General features: G+C 40.9%; 1 protein-coding gene across 1 annotated transcript in view; it reads left to right on the top strand.

The window, feature by feature from the left end:
- Window positions 1-18,047, top strand: part of DOCK7 (dedicator of cytokinesis 7) — a 3,076,229-nt gene that overhangs the window by 2,703,338 nt on the left and 354,844 nt on the right. Inside the window, exon 41 of the mRNA XM_044085545.1 lies at window positions 4,683-4,875. Coding sequence (XP_043941480.1) covers window positions 4,683-4,875 — 193 coding nt within the window. The remainder of the gene's footprint in view (window positions 1-4,682; window positions 4,876-18,047) is intronic.

The raw sequence follows: 18,047 nt of genomic DNA, 5'->3' as shown, positions 1-18,047 counted from the left end.
CAGTAAACTAATTGTTTTCAGGCAATTATTCTGAATGGTCCTTCTTGATTCATCCTAATTAGCACTAAAAGACGGAATAACTGAGAGGCTTAGCGAATCCCCTATCACTGAGAGTCAGAGTAGGGGATTCTGAGCTCTGGAAAGCTGCCAGTGTGGGTTTATGCAAGCACAGAACCCCTATGCCACTGAGGCAGTATGAAATTCAAACAGCTAGTTGTAGAGGTAAAGTAGGACTTGTGCAAATGTACTTTCAACTGGTCAGTGTTTGGATAGTTGAAGTCCATTAATAATATTTTACACTATGGTCAGACTAGACTTCTGAACCTGACTGAGCAAAGTCAAGCAGTAACAGGAATATTTCTGCATAAGCCCCCTAAAAATAACATCCTTCCAAGAATGACCAATTACAGTAAGATATCACTGAGCCATCCACTGAGAGACATCTGCCATCTTGAGGAATTACTGAATACCAAACAGAAATGCACATCCCAATTCGAGCACATTACTAAATTTGTATTAAAAAGAAATAAGACCAAGCAGAACTCATGATCATGACACAAATGATATTCAGTTTAACACAATAAAATCACAAAAACTCAAAATTAATTGCATTATCAGATCTGGGACATCAAAAGACATTGAAAAGGTTGAAAAATAACCACCTGATAAAAAGTCACAGCATAAACTCTGTAAACAAGAAATGAAGTAGCGTGGAAAGGGACATGAAATGAATAGGTGCCTGCACAGAAGGCCAGTGGACCCCATAGTAACAGATAAGAAGCCACACTAATCTGAATTGTACATAGTCATATCGTACAACAGTGGAGAATACTCCATAAATACAAGTGCAAATAAGATTAGTAATACATATACAAAATGACCCTAGAAGACCAAACCAGTAAGGGTAGCAAGCATACCTTTAGCTGAAACAGCTAAAGAAAAATGTTGAAGAGGATCTATTATTTTTTTATTCCTATTTTTCAGTTCTTGAGTTGCCACTAAATTGATTCCTTTTGTGTTCATTTTAATCCTATGCTACCTGGGAAACGTTATACATTGTAAAAGTATTGTGCTGTTGATATTCAGACTACACCATGAAGTGTCAGATTGTTTGCTGCTAGGTTAGACAGAAACTGCTTGTAACTGTGAATCACATTTTTAAGTTGAGCATGTACACCATCTCTTTTGCCATATGTCTTCACTGTAAATATTTTTTTTACATTTAAAACAAGAAAGAAGAAACCTATAACAAAAGCTATGCAAAATAACAGTATAACAAAAAATGCTTAGAACAATCTTTCCCTTTTCTCTAACATAATCAGAAAGAGGAGAAACATTAGGTGTGGCAGTTTATTTGAAATGGTTGAGCTTCATCTCATAGTCCAGGTTTTAATTCCTTCGTCATCCATTAGCTTACTTGGCAAAGCCATTATCTGGCAATCTAGGTAGTTCCTCAGCTCAGAGCTGAGGACCATAAAAAAGGTATTCCCAAAGTTGAGGTGAGAAAGTAAAAGGTCTTCCCAAACTTAAGGATTAGTGTTTGGCACAGAGGATTAATGAGCTGCTTTCCATGGTACAGGATTTGAGTTCCTTATCCTTCTTTTGCCTACTGTACGCCTTGACATAACCAGACAGTGCTTTGGGACAATTGGGAATTTAGGCTAAGCTCCTTAGTGGTCTCCTGGACTATATGCCTAATAACTACCCATCAGCCAACTCTAATTATGACTGTGGCAAGCTCTTTGCAAGTGTTACTTTATACACTAAGCTTCTTACTACAAGCACAATTGTTTTTGTATATTTTTGCCTTGTTTGCCAGCCAACCATCAAGGCTTCCCAGCTGCACACCACCCCTGTTACTGTAGTGATGGGGACTGTCGTCCTATCAGATTCAGATAAAAGGAGATTCTTCCTTAATCCCACTGTCTGCTGATTAAATGCTAAAATACTGAATTCACATTCACTTACAACCAAATTCACAGGCAAACTTCTACATTTCAGCACAGTCTCTCACATTCGCTCTCACACACACCCACCCACCTCACCATCATATATGTACAACCTTCACTCCATCTGTTTAACAAAGATACGCATTTATCACCAGTGACCTCTAACTGGGACAGATGCACACACACACCCACTAACTTATCTTCAACATTCACTCCACCTATTTAACAAACATACACATTTATCACCAGTGACCTCTAACTGGGACAGACACATGCACACATCCACCAACTTATCTGTGGCACTTTTAAATTTAAACAGTACTATAACAGAGAACTGTCGAAAAATGGGAATTTTATATAAACATCCTACAAATCCTAGTTCAGTGAAACAACCTCTCAATAAAAGGAACGGAACTCACAATAGTTAATTCATCTTATGCTGAATTTACTTTTGTTATTTGATAATTACTAGAGTGAATTAAGTGTGTGAACGGTCAACAGTTTACTTCCTGTAATGTAAGTTTCACTTCCCTCAGTCTCCATTTGTCTGATGGTGACTGAGCAAGTCATTTGCCCAGACAGTGCTCCCAAGCTGAAGCTCAGAACAGTTTGTGAGTCATTTCCTACCCTGGTTAACAAGTACAAATAAGTAAACTTTATGAAACTAGGAATATTCTTTCCAGGTGACTGGTTACTGGAAACCCTCCCTTTTTGGTAAGCTATTAAGAGCTAGTAAAAACACTACTACTAATGATGAAATGTTGGTAATTTATGAAGAAGTAGTTGAAATTTTATAAAAGGGAAGGCACAAGAAATCAACAGTATGTGAGGCATCCAGGAAGGTAGACAAATATATGATGGTGAGAAAGCAATAGAAGTTATTTGTGTTTTTTTTCTAGGTAAGTTGTTATGCTGTCAGACCAAGTAGTATCTACATTTTTCATATGTCTGTAAACCTGATTTTCCACTAAGGTCAGCTAGATCATCTTAAATAACTAAGTGTGTCTTTATGGCACAGAGGGATGGAGCCCTGAGTGTGGTCTAGGCTGCAAAGGTACTGTTAGTGGCCCTAGCACTGTAGGAGCAAGACAAGAAGGGGTGGAGTGAATGGGCATGGCCCGCCTGCCTCTCCCTTGTGGGGTAGGGTTGAATATGTACTCAAGAGCATACTAGAGAAGTACAGTTTCTCCGGTGGAGACTGGTAAATCCACCTCCATTGCTTCAGGAAGAGGGACAGAGATGCTTGAAGTGAACACCCCATTCAGAAGTGAGGGGGCATCCTTCATGGAGAGCACACTGCTTGTTCCCACCCTCACACAATACTAAGTATAGGTGGAGATGTTGGGACCGCATTATTAATCACTAACAATCCCAATGGCTGTCTGAATGATGGTCCTTACTAGTCAGCTGTCACTCTGGCGATTGGGAATTATTGGGCCTATTAGCCAGGAAGGGAGCTGAAGATCAGTGTGCAGCAAAAGCAGGGTTCTCCCCGACCCAAAAAAAAAATCAACTTGAATAACATCTTTTGGGCAGATGGGATTTTATGTGCAGTATTGCCTATTAGTCCTATCTTATTTTTCTTTCAAAAAATCTCCTAATTTGAGAGAAATGCTCTCCTTCTAATTTTATTTTTGTATAACGGAACTGGTCTTTGTACATAATGGTGTATAAGGAAAGTTGTTGTTGTTTGTCTTTCGGCTTTTTCCGGTTAGGGTCTGCTAATGATTGGCAGTAGATTTTCACGAACGCTGAGGTGCCATCTCGACGTCCAACCTTCAACGAAGGCACGCCCTTATGCATGTCTTTCAAATGCCACCCAACTGCAGGAAGGACATGCAGACTCCACACAGAAGGCACTCCCTGCACTCCAGCCGAGAGTCGAATGGGAGAACCTCTTGCTGTGAGGCAACAACACTACCGCTGCACCACCACGGTAAATAAGGAAAGTATAGAATGTAAAAGTAATAAATGCCATTAAGCTAAAACAGCATTTTACTTGTAATACTTCCTTTAGAGTTTATGGTATTTTCTGTACCTGTATGCCGCCAAATGGTGTATCATGAAGGCAGTAGAGCGATCTCATATTTTGTCTTCTTGATATTCCATATTTAGGACAAGGAGGGTGATAGAACGTTTGCACATATATGTTGGAGTCAGTTCTGATGAATACAAATGAAGAAATGTTAGAAAACTTGAGAATTTTTTTCCAGGGCTGTGCTGTAGACAATGGTTTTGTTATACAGCTGTGAATGGTATAAGTTTAAATTCAAAAGAAATTAACTTGAAGTGGAATTCAGAGTCATAGTTTTCATTCAGGGGTAATGTCCTTCCATTACCCTCATACAAGGAGCTTGTCCACTGCATCCTGTTGTATAATATAATTAGTTTTGATGTGGCTATGTCACAGAGAGAGGGAAATGTCTCCCTTTTGTTGAATCCTATTTTAGGTACATTTTTTGCACTTGTGACATTTGCAGGGAATGTGCACTTCATAAACAATGTCTGTCCATCTGAACCAACTCCAGATAAACTGAATAAAATAAAACTAAAATGAGTAAATAAATAAAAGAGAATGCATTTTTGTTATGCCCTAACCCCAGAGTTGTTTAAATGTCTGCATTCGGCCTGTAAACTTAGCCATGTACTCTAAAGTAAAACTATATGATTAATATGCATTTAAAAAATATTTCAGATATTTTTGCTGTTGAGATTTTATTTTATTTTTTGTAGGATTGCAAAAGGATACCAGACATCACCAGACCTTCGCTTAACTTGGCTGCAGAACATGGCTGGGAAACACTCCGAGAGGGGCAATCACGCAGAGGCAGCACAGTGCCTGGTACATTCTGCAGCATTAGTTGCTGAATACTTGAACATGCTGGAGGATCGCAAGTACCTTCCAGTAGGATGTGTAACATTTCAGGTAAAACAGCTCAGTGTTTTCACTTGCAGAATGAACACCCAACGTGTAAAGCAGAGGAAGTTCTTCGCATCATTAGGAGCTGCAGAAAGTGCTATTAAAGAGTATGCAACACAATAATTAACTAAAACAATGATGAAAAGTTTTCCAAATATAGTGAATGGTGCTGTAAGCTTTGTGCTATTATTTCTGAGTTTATGTAGTATATTAGGAGTCGAGGCAGCATAATGCATAAAAACAGTTTGAATGGACGTGTTATTTTCCTCCGTAAAGGTAGATAAGGATGGGATGGCCCACCCATTCTTAGTTTCCTTTCAGTAATGATGAGCACTCAGTCTTTGTTAATCTCTACTTTGCACTAGAAAAGTCTTTTATCTGTCCCATATATTCTTAAGATAGCCTTCCATATCACTGTTGCAGTATTCATAACAAGTGGAATCTCCTGCCGAGAATAGCCCAATGTCCAGCCAGTATTCCAAAGCCTTTATATCCTTTAAGCATTGTGCATCAGATGTATGCTTCCCACTTAGGCGTAGAGTGTAGATCAATATGTGTGCATGTACCTGAAGCTATCCAAGGGCTTGCACAAGTGTATAAATACTGAGCACGTGTCAGCCTGACCCATTTTGTAGTTAGCTGTTGAGATGCAAGCATGTATGTATGTATGTAAGGTCTGTCTGTTAACAAGTTCATTCATATTTAATGATGCTGCAATCCATCCTGATGTGTTTCTATGTATTAAAGCATCTAAATGAAACGCCAAGTCATCTTGTCATATGTGTTAGAGATGAACGAGTGACATGGTGTCAGAAGTGGCATGTCTAAAGGACATGGTGCCGGAAGTGGCGTGTCTAAAGGGCATGAAGTCAGAAACAGCATATCCAAAGGGCATGAAGTTAGAAACAGCTTGGCTAAAACGACTAAAGACACTTGCTTAGAGCTGGAAGAATATATAGCAGTGGATCATCCGAAAAATGTGCAAACTTTCCAAAACAGGTCAGAAATTAATTTCAGATATTAAAACTTGGTCAGCACTATTTTTTTTTCGTAAAATATGAAACGAGACATACAGAATGTTCTAAATAATATTCGCATAAGCTGATATGCATAATAGTGATACATTTTTCAAATGAATACAGAAAATGTTTGAAATAAAGTCCGAATTGCATAAAACGAATAAAGTAAAGGGAAATGACTGCATCTTCAATACATGCTTTGCGAATCTGTATTTTCGTATTAAGCAAAGATATTTGAGTTATCAGAAGTGTATAAAGTGTTTGCATGTTTGGGCAGTGTTACAGTAAAGCTATTTTGCAAAAGTACAGCCGTTACAAAGCTGATGTCCTTCATGGATGCATCTGCAGTCATAACAACTGGGTTGTCCTGTCGTCAGGCAGCCCTTCGGTCGGCCGGATTCCAAAGTCCGGGTCCGGCTTCGGCTGATGTCGCACTTCACCCGACGTCATCTCTGCTGGTCTTCGGGTATAAAGGCATCAGCAGACGCCATTTTCTTCAGTCTTTCTTGCCGCGTGGCGCCCGAAGCAGAAGCTGTTCGCAAGTGCCGGTCGGTCAGATCCAGAGATTACTACTACCGAATACTCCTTCGAAGACTTCTAAAAGCTAAGTACCCCGTTGGGGACTCTTTCTTGCCTCAGCCGATGTCAGAAAAAGTCAATAACTGTTTAACTTGTGGGAAACAAATACCTCATAAAGATTTCCACTCTTACTGTTTGCCTTGTTTAGGCCCAGACCACGACGTAGCAGCCTGTTCGGCCTGTGCTTCTTTCAACCGACGAACGCTTAGACGCCGGTCGGAGTTTGCTGAACAGTTTTTCGGCTCTGAATTTGCGTACATTATGTCGTCGGATCCTCCGACTACCCAAATTATTAAAACGCAAAGAAAAGACCGACACTCGCGGTCCGCGGTTTCGGCCGAAACCATGATTAAGCAAACATGAGTGTCTCGGTTTCGGCGAAACCGAGAAAACTGATCAGAGTACAGCGAATCAATGACTACTACTGAGGTTCGGTTACCTTACTTGAATCGGCCTCAGAAATTTTACCTACTACAGTGGTTACTAGTGACTTATCAGACACCATCCCTTTGGATGTCTCTACCCCAGCACGTGGTGCTGCTAGGCCTCCTGCAGCCATGTCTATTAAGGCCTTCGCCAGGGCTAAAGCAGCCAAATCTACTAAGTCAGTGCCTGTTAAACCCCCTCAACCAGGCCCACTTCTAGTTCACAAATGCTTACTCTGGCAGAAGATTTAATATCCTTAATTAGGGGATCTCAATCTCACCCAGACAGGGCCTCTCAGCCCCAGAAAGAGACCTAGAGCAGAGCCCCTCGAGCCTGTGTCCTCTGATGATTCTATGGAAGACTCAGATATTACAGACCAGCCAGACGCTCCTTTCTCCAATTTTGAGGACTCAGATGCTGAAGAATCCATTCCAGCTGCTTCCCCACCAGAAGAATTCTCCTTTGGGGAAACCTTACATGCCATGAGAGAACAATTCCAATGGCAGGAACAGGATTTTCAGACTCCAGAAAAGACTTAGGACTTTTCTGCACCTACCACAACACAGGCCCTTAGCTATACCTCCTGTCCTCTCTGTTGTGGGCGATGCATTTAATGATGTTTGCACTGCACCAGATTCTTTACCTCCAGCACCTGCCAAACCAGATAGATTTTACAGGGTGCCAGACACTCATCATCACCTATACAAGGCCCCTCTTGCAGACCCCAAAACTATATCCCAGGGCCCTAAGGCAGTAGCCTCAACCACAGCAAAAACCCTATTCCTTCTGAAAGCGAGGCCAGGTCTTTAGACACATCGGCCAAAAGGTTTACACCTCTGCTACTGTCTCAGCTAGAGCTTTAAACTGTCAGTTTCACATGATACAATACCAAGAGTTTATGCTTGATCAGTTAACTAAAAGCTATCCTCTGATGACTCTATAGATAAGAAAAATCTATTAGAAATGGTAAATAACATACAACAGGTTAGTAACCATTCCTTAAAATGTGGCTATGATGCACTGGAGGCTTCATTTAGATCAGCCATGACTGGCACAGTGATAAGAAGACATGCATGGTTGAAGGAACAAGTTTTACCGGATCATGTTAAAGCTAAGTTATTAGATGCTCCTATGGATAAGACCAGTTTGTTTGGTACACCTGCCCAGCAGGTAATGAAGAAAATGGAAGAAAAGGCAAAATCTGTACAAACGGTTAAAGATTTCTTGCAGGTTCAGCCCCCAAGGTTTAGCAGGAACTGGCCTGCCAAAAATTGGTCCTTTCCTGACTCCACAAGATCCCAAAGGGGCAGGAATAGACGTTCCAGAGGCAGAAATCAATCTAGAGGGGGTGCCTACAGAAGACGACAGTGGCAAGGTAATAACAGAGCCACAGGCACAGCCACTACCACTACAACAGGGCAATCACAGTGACTTGATTCTAACTCCGCCTACCAGGGAACAAATAGCAGCACCCTTAGGCGGAAAATTAACCTTATTTTCAAAGAACTGGCACTATATCACAAAAGACAAGTGGATTTTGCAAACCATAGACCAAGGTTACCGGTTCCACTTCCACACTATACCAGTCAAAAGAGGAATGCCAAACCTACCTCCAAATCAAAAAACAGAAGCTCTACAGCAGATAATGCAATTAACAAAGATGAGAGCTGTGGAAAGAGTACCAATAACAGAACAAGGCAAAGGATTCTACTCCAGACTATTCCTAGTTCCAAGAAAGGAAAAAGTTGGAGACCTATTCTCGATCTGTCCACCTTAAACACATACATCATTGTCCCAAAATTCAAGATGCTGACCCTACAGCAACTTCTTCCCATGCTGGGCAAGGAGTGTTGGCTGGTAACTCTAGATCTCAAGGAGGCATACCTGCACGTCCCCATTCGACCAATTTGCAGAAGATACCTCAGATTTCTTGCAGGATCAGAGCACTATCAATTCTCAGCATTGCCCTTTGGCTTATCTACTGCCCAGAGTATTCACAAAATGCCTGGCATCAGTAATCGCCCACTGCAGACTACAGGAATCCAAATTTATCCATACCTGGACGACTGCCTGCTACAAGGGGACAACAAAAGCAAGCTGACAACAGATTTACAAAGGGTCATTTGCTTGCTACAAGCACTGGGATACACAGTCAATTTGCAAAAATCAAGGCTGATTCCATCCCAAACAAGGACATTCTTGGGTGCGGAATTGGACACAGTAAAACAAATGGCATTCCTAACTGCAGAAAACAAAAGATCTCCCTCTTTACTTCTTGGCACTAACAAACCACAGCAAACTAACAGCAAGAAAAGTTCTGCAGGCCTTGGGCTTCATGGCATCATGCATAATCTTGGTTCCACATGCCAGACTACATATGAGAAAACTACAGTGGTACCTAAAGAATTTATGGTCCCAACACAGGCACAGCCTAGAAGCAGAAATTCCACTAATTCCATGCCTAAAACAGGAGTTCCTATGGTGGGCTCAAGCATGCCAGTCAAACCCAGGCTTACCCTTTCACAAATATCAAGCAAGCCAAACCATCACAACAGACGCCTCAGACCTAGGATGGGGGCTCACATGCTGGACAAATGCGTGCAAGGATTGTGGGCTAGGACCAGCTTCACCTGCACATCAACCTAAAAGAAATGCTGGCAGTAAAACTGGCAATCCAAAATTCAGACCATTTCTCAAAGAAGGCCATTTGATGATAAGGACAGACAACACCACAGTCATGTGGTACATCAACAAACAGGGAGGCACTCATTCATACCCCTATGCAGAATGACTTTGGACCTTTGGAGCCTGGCACTCAGCTACAACATCCAGTTACAGGCAATGTTTGTACCGGAAAGGAGAACACTCTAGCAGACATGTTAAGCAGAACCACCTCGGATGCTCACGAATGGATGCTACACCCGGACATCTTCAAGACCATCGCAAAGAAATGGGGAATGCCACAGATAGATCTATTCGCTTCCCTCTCAACCACCAGCTCAAAAATTTCTGCACAAGGACATTCCATCCACTTGCATCGAAAGTGGATTTGCTCTCCTTCAGCTGGAAAGGCCTGACAGCATATGCATTCCCACCTCTTCCCTTGATACACAAGGTATTACTAAAAATCAAGGAGGAACGTCCAAGCATAATCCTGATAGCTCCAAACTGGCCAAGACAACACTGGTACCCATTGCTGAGGAGCATGTCTCGGGACAAAATGTGGTCAATACCCCTGATGCCTTTGATGTTAACTCAGAACAACTACAGTATCATGCATCCAAACCTAAAAACGTTGCAGCTGACTGCATGGCACATCACATAGCAGCAACTATTCCAGATCTCTCCCAAAGGGTTAAAGACATTATCCTTGAAGCCCGCAGACCTTCAACAAGAAGAAACTATGCAGGGAAATGGAAAAGGTTTGTCATTTGGAGTGCTGAAAGAGGAAGGATGTGTCGAATATAGATATGGCTAACATTCTGGAGTACTTGGCAGAGCTTCTACATACAGGCCTGTCCTATTCCTCCATCAAGATACATGCATCAGCTATTTCAGCAGAATACAGCTTTGATCCACCTGTCTTCTCACATCCTCTACTCAGGCAGTTCCTCAGAGGGATCAAGAATGTAAAACCTCCTAGGAAACCACCACTGCCAGCTTGGGATTTGAACTTTGTGCTAGAAAAGTTGACACTGCACCTTTGAACCAGCAGCAACAGCAGACCTACAGCATCTTTCATGGAAAACTGCTTTCCTACTGGCAATAACCTCAGCAAGGAGGGTTTCTGAACTTCAGGCCCTAATGGCAGTACAACCCTTCCTAATCTTCCACCAAGACAGAGTGTCCATGAGGACTAATCCTACATTTATGCCTAAGGTGGTATCCAGAGTGTCCTTAAACCAGGCAATCCACCTACCTACCTTCTTCCCCAACCCACAAAACAGAGGGGAAAGAATGCTGCATACCTTGGATGTACACAGACAGCTACGCTACTACCTGGACAGAACAAAAGTAACAGAAAAACTGACCAGCTTTTTGTAGCCTATGCAACAGGAAGGGAAGGAAAAGCAATTTCCAAACAGACAATCTCCAAATGGATAGGAAATTGCATACGATTCTGTTACTCCTTCCATGGAAAACCAATTCCACAGAACATACGACCTCATTCTACAAGAGCAACAGCCACTACCACAGCCTTCTTACGAGGAGTGGCAACCAAGGACATTATTGAGGCGGCTACTTGGACCTCCGTGCATACATTTGCCAAGCATTATAATTTACCTCTGTATTCCAGATCCCGAGCAGGGTTTGCCACTGCTGTACTGCAAGGGATCCTAACCACACCATAATCTATTCTTCCTCCTCCCCTAGTTGGCTATGGTATTCTACCCAGTTGTTATGACTGCAGATGCTTCCATGAAGGACATAGTACAGTTTGTACCTACCATAAATGTAGATGTCCGAACTGGATAGCATCTGCAGTCAGGATTACCCTCCCTCCTTCCACTCTGTGGTACTCCTAGGGTATTTACCCTCCTAATAGCTAGCTGGTAGGGGGGAGTCTTTTATGGTGTATTTGTTTGTATATATGTACATACATGCTTATTTTTTGTGTTTGCCTTCTATCCTTTGGGGAACATTGGCATTTTTACCCAAAATTTAGCCTTCCAAGAGGGCAACTGGCATCTGGGGCAAGAAACACTGAAGAAAATGGCGTCGGCTGATGCCTTTATACCCGAAGACCAGCAGAGATGACGTCGGGTGAAGTGCGACATCAGCCGAAGCCGGACCCGGACTTTGGAATCCGGCCGACCGAAGGGCTGCCTGACGACAGGACAACCCAGTTGTTATGACTGCAGATGCTATCCAGTTCGGACATCTACATTTATGGTAGGTACAAACTGTACTTTTCACAGAGTACAGCCATCTGAGCCTATATAAACAATCGTACCTTGGTTTGTGATTTACTTTGGAGTTGACTGGTAAGAGAAATTTTATTTGAATTTATATTTAATTTGTTATCACTGTTTTTCACTGTTGTGGGTAGGAAGGGCTAGCTTGTTAACAAGATTTACTTTGATTCCTATTTTGTTGTTTTATCTTTAATTTCACTGTTGATTGTTAGAAAGGGACAGGTTTTAGACAGGCAAGCTCTAACCACCCAAGGGGCCTAGACAGCTGTAAATTCACACAGACTGCAGAGAGAAAATCCTGAGCATATTTAAACAATCCTACCTTGGTTTGTGGTTTATTGGTCTTTACTGTTAAAAATCTCGACACCATAAAACTCCACTGCCAGTCATGAGCGGACAGGTGATCCGCTGTGGCGACCCCTAACCGGGAAAAGCCGAAAGAAGAAGACTCTTAAAAAGAAGTGCGACTGCAAGTGATAGTGCACTTTGCGCGCGACTTAAAGGAATTACAACTTTTGTCTGGCTTGCAGAACTTGTATGGTCAAAATAACTTTACTACACTTACTTTAATATTTAGTTGTATATTGCTCGTGTGATTTTTTTTTTTTTTTGTCATAGAAGTTGATTTAAGTTCCCTTTGAATTCTGTTGTTGCTGATTTTGATGATTATTTTCTTTTATAATATTTTATTTATTTTAAACTGAATATGAATTCCTTAAATGAGTATGCAATTAACGTTTTGCTAATGCACCAATATCTTGTAGAGTGTAATAAATGCTATGCTATGATCTGTGTTCCTCTTGTCAAAGGTTGGATGATTTGCTTGCCATTGTTAGAAGTAAATCAAGACTTGGTGGTAATGATTACACTTGTGCAATTGGCATGGCTTGGAGAACTGTTGTTTCATATTTTAATGACTGGACTAGTGAAATAAACAATGTTAGGCAAAGAACAAATAAAACACATTTAGAAAATGATGCATCCATTGTCTGCAAAGATCATTCAACCCTATGAAACAAGACGATGCCCCTGACAACTTTGGAATTATAAATGCAAGTACTCAGCAATCTGAGGATTTGGTCTGTTTAGAAGGAAACAAAAGAAAGGAAGAAGTTCACAGCAAATAACAAGGAAGGAAAATAAACTAATTAATAACTGTAAAGGAAAGAGAATGTATACTAAAAAGGACATTGCTTTGTTATGTAACACACAGGTTACAGGGAATGATAATATTTTTCTATCTGAAAACCTTCAGTCTACAGAAAAAGGCATAATTTTTCCAAAAGAAAAGGTAGAAAAAAGAGGCAAGGGGCAGGTAAAACGGAAGAAATCACAATTGAATGTGAAAGGATTGAAGAACATTACGGTAAGAAAAAAGAAGAGAAAGACAGATGTTGACTACATGGCTCAAGCTGTGGATTTACAATACCAGCTGGATGAGAATTTAATACAAAATGAAAACAGTGGGATTAATAAGACTAATGGTGATGAAGATCTATCCTTTGTAGCAATTGATAGAGCAGATATTACTGTATTATAAGCTAAAGATTCTTCAGAGCTGGCAAGCAAAGATATTCTTGTAATTGGAGATTCAATTATTAGAGGAACTGATCCTTATATTTGCAGAGAAGATAATGAACATCAAATAGTGTTATGCTTGCAAGGAGCAAAAATAAAAGATGTAGGACATGCCCTTGTAATGTCTAATGTAAAGAAGTACGGATCCGTTTTTATTCATGTTGGTACAAATGATGTCATCTGCAAGGATTCTCTGACTGTTAGTAGGGAACTGACAGCCCTCTTAGATAGTATAGCTTGTACTGGTGTTAGGACATATTTTTCACAAATTATCTATAGAAATGATAATCAGGTTACTGTGAATGAAAAGATTTTTGGGATAAATACCTACATGGAAAAAATGTCCTGTTTTAAAAAATGGAAATGTGTAGCACATCCAATCCTATTTTTGAGCACACATGTTCAGACAGGATGGTGTGCATTTGTCAAGATCATGGAAGAGAATTTTTGCAGCAGATATTTTGCAATATTTGACAAAAACTAGGCAGGATTTTTGCCAGGTCGAAAATTTAACAGTTCAGAGATAGCAACATTTGATGTATCTGTAATGGTTGTTAATGCTAGAAGCATTAATAATAAAGTTTTTTATTGGAAAATTTGCTACATTCCCACAATATTGATGTTATTGTTTGTGAAACATGGTTAAAGAACAATGACGGGAAACCAGTTCTGTCTGGGTATAAATGTTTTTACTGCAACATACATTCTAACAAAAAATCAGGTGGAGGTGTTATGATTGGGATTAAAGATAGTTATGAGACCTGTGATTTTCAGTCACAACACCAGTACTGTAGGCTGTGTAACTGTGACAATAAAGACAGCCCTGGAACATATAACAGTTGTTGGCGTGTATAGACCACCAAATTTAAAGGACCACTACAGGCAAATGATGAAGAAAACATATTTTTTATCTTGCCATGATTTACTACACCTCCCAAAGCTGCCTGCAGCAAAATAAGTGCTCATTCCTAATTTTATTTTGTTTTTACTCATCTGCCCTCATGTGGGCAGACATCGTGATTCCTTTGGAAAGCTAAATCTGTCCCATAATGCACAGACTGAGAACAAATAGCCCTACCATTTGTTGTCAGAGTAGACTTCCATTCACTTAGAATGGAACACCTGAAAAAACTGCCAAGTTTGAGAGTCTGAAGCTCATGTGTCATTGACTGGTATGCGCTGAGTTTTACAAATGTTGTTCCTACTAATGTACTACACATTCTCTGAAAGAAACTTGCAAAAGTGTCAACAAATTACTGAGATAAAAAAGACTTTTCACAAGGAGCAGTTTTGCAAGTTTCAGTTCCTGGCCAGGTTACTCCTCCCATCTCCCCTCCTTCAGTGGGTTGCAGTGTCACATTTCCAGCTTTACTAGATTCAACTATTTAGTCAGCTTTGCATGACAATAGACATAAAAAAAAAAAAAAAAAATCACAGCCTGGTGTGCCACTAAATTTGTTCCCTTGTATGTCTCTTCATTTCTGAACAGCATTTCCCAGGAATAAAAAAAAAAAGCAAACACATCAGTCCAGAGTTTAGGCCAATCTATCCATTTTTTAAAATGTGCACAGTAAAATATTCAACTTGTAATGCATTTTGGCTGCTGACATGGTTATCTTTGCATAGTTATTCTCTTGTAGTATAACCTGAGCTTATGGTATTTAATGATAAATTTTACAACAGTTCTCAGTTTCTTAACAATGACCTTCCAAGCCTCTGATGTGACCTAGTACTTTTTCTTACTATTGCTTTATCTAGTTTGTCTTAGTTATATACCTGTAGCATGTCTCTCATCCTCTCAGCAACAGACTCCTGGAGAAAACTTCCAAAGCAGATACTTGTATTGAAAGAGTAGCAGCAGCTGTAGCAGTGATACCACATTCCAAAACAGTGCACTCAAACATAGTACTGACAAACACAGGGGAATGTATATGTCTGAATCAAGTAGTGATGAAATTGCTAGGGACTTCACTGAGCACAATTTTACTCTTAATCTCTCCTTTTCATAATCCATAACATTCGCACCACACTTACAAAGGCACACCTCCATCTTCCACAAGCACAGCTACCCACACCCATACAACATACCAGTCAAATTTAAGGCTTTTCCCACCTCTCTGCAAAACACTGCTGTAATGGCTTTGGCAAACAAATGAAAATGATTGATGGGTGTTGGTTCAGGGCTCCTATCCATATCTCTCAACAGTACAGATTTTTGCAGAAAACTGTGATTTTTTGTCTGTTTTTCATAAAATTGCAGTTTTCTGTAAAATCACTGGCAAATTTGATTTTCAGACTTCATATCCTTAAGAAAATTCACTCTAATGCAAAACCTGTTTATCAACTTTATAAGTTTGTAAGTGCAATATTTATAAATTGTCCCAATTTTTGAGCCTTTGTCCTCTATTATTTATGGCCTTGTCCAGATTTCTTGTTCTATGATGTTGAGAGGTATGTTGCCATCCCTTCCTACTGGAGCCAGTCCACTGCACTTGCACAAGTGTCCCCCCCAGCAGGGCAGCAAGCAGGTATCAGTGCAGATTTGCTTTATAGTTCTTTTACACCGCACACACACACGCACACACACAGAGTAAATCTTGTTGTCCATGTTATTTATTCTTTTCCTTGGTTTTGTAATGTTACTTTTACTAATTTTTTCTCCTGCCTCCCATATCTACCCTAATTATTACTTCCAACAAATACTTTTTCTCACTGTTTCTTCTCTTCCCCTCCTCCTCTTTATCCACTATTTGAACTTTTCCACTCGGACATTTGCTTTATGAGTAAATAATGAACTGTCACTCTTATAATGTCAGCACATTTCAATGCTACATAATATTGTATTTAGTCTAATAATAGGTTCATAGGTAGGTACTAGGCTATCACCCCAAGGGCCTAAGTAAGCCTAGCCAACAAGGTTCCCTGGCTTATGCCACCCAAGAAAGTTATTTTCCTGTGCTACTGTCAAGCAGAGCCACAGAAGTGATTCCCAGGGTATATTTCCTATTTCCCATCCACTCAAAGATTTTTTTCTTGAAGAGTGCTAATGAGGAACTTTACTTGACATAGATGGGTAGCTTGTTCCAGAGAATGGGAAGTCTCTGGGACAGGAATCTATCCCTTGATCATGTCCTGTTTATTGTGGTGACAAGGTTTAGGTCCCTAGAGCGTGTAGCTCGGAGGGATTGGGATTTCTTTAGGTGTAGCATGTCCAACAGTTCTGGGTTTGACATAGCTTTATATGTTAGGCAGAAATCACCTCGGAGTAGGTGATATGCTACGGAGTAAAGCTGGAATTTTTTTAGATGGTCAGTGTAGGGCATCTGTTTGAGGCCAGTAATCCTCTTTGTGAGATACTTCTGTGGTACATTCCAAAAGGGGCGTTGTACTCTGTAATGGGTCTAATGAGTGTTGAGTAGAGGGGAACAATGGCCTCTTTTTTTCCTGGATGAGAACCCTTTTGTGATGAGGTGTGCCACGCAGAAGGACTTCCTGACTACTGTGGCAATGTATTTATCAAAGGAGAGACTACTGTCCACCTGGGTCCCAAGGTCTCTTATCACACATTCCGTGTTAAGTAGACTGCTGCCTATGTGGTAGTTCATGGGTACAGAGTTTTTACCAAAGGGGATGACAATGCACTTGTTGGCATTGAGCTTAAAGCCATGGCTCTGACACCAGGCATCTGTCTCAGTGAGGCCCTTCTGTAGGATGTCCACATCATTTGGGGACTCACTCAACTATGGCTCCTAGTTTGCAGTCATCTGCGAACTTCGTTAGCCAGAGGCCTTCTGTGTTAGCCTGTACTTCAGAGAAGTAGATACCAAACAGGAGAGGTCCCAGGACTGAACCCTGTGGTACTCCACTTGTCACTGGTTTGATGTCAGATTTGGAGTCTACAACATTTACAGTGTGGGTTCTGTCAGTGAGCCAGTTGGCAACCAATCTTGTGATGTAGGGATTTATACCTAGTTTAGTGAGTTTAGCTATAATTCCAAAATGGGTGATGGTGTCAAAAGCCTTGGCGAAGTCAAGATAGGCAGTGTGAACCACCTTAGCCTCATCTACGGCTTTGATGACTGCCTCAAAGAAGTCGATTAGGTTCAGGATGCATGATCTGCCTTTCACAAACCCGAACTGGGTGAGATCCAGAGTTTGTAGGTTACCAATGTCTTTGTTTAGGAGTTCCATTATGATACGTTCCATGGCCTTGCAGACCAGGTTCGTCAGGCTAATAGGCGATAGTTCCCGGGATCAGTGGTGACTCCCCCTTTGTGGAGTGCAGCTTTTACCTGTGTAGTTGTGATTACAGGGACTCTGCATTCTTCCTGTATAGATATGGGCCCTTTAGGGTGTGAGAGGGTGGTAAAGTTAGCACTGAACGTATCTGCCAGGATGTTGGCAATATCAGTTGGTTCTGTAATTTTCATGCCGTTGTGCTGCAACTCAGAACAGATCTGGGTGTTGCCATTGAGATTCTTGACATAGCTATAGAATGCTTTGTGGCTGTCCTTAGAATCAGTGGAGATTTTATTTTCATAGCTAGCTTTGGAGGCTCTTATAAGGGATCTCAGCTTCTTACTGAGGCTGACCAGGGAGCTCCACCATTCATGGGATTTTACTCTCTTTTGCAACAGTTTCTTCCTTCTGTTGTACAGTT

This window comes from Protopterus annectens, chromosome 10.part0, assembly GCF_019279795.1.
Source record: "Protopterus annectens isolate FY-2018-M chromosome 10.part0, PAN1.0, whole genome shotgun sequence".
NCBI classification, from domain to species: domain Eukaryota; kingdom Metazoa; phylum Chordata; order Ceratodontiformes; family Protopteridae; genus Protopterus; species Protopterus annectens.
The sequence above is the reverse complement of the archived record's forward strand: the minus strand, read 5'-3'. Positions and strand labels throughout refer to the sequence as shown.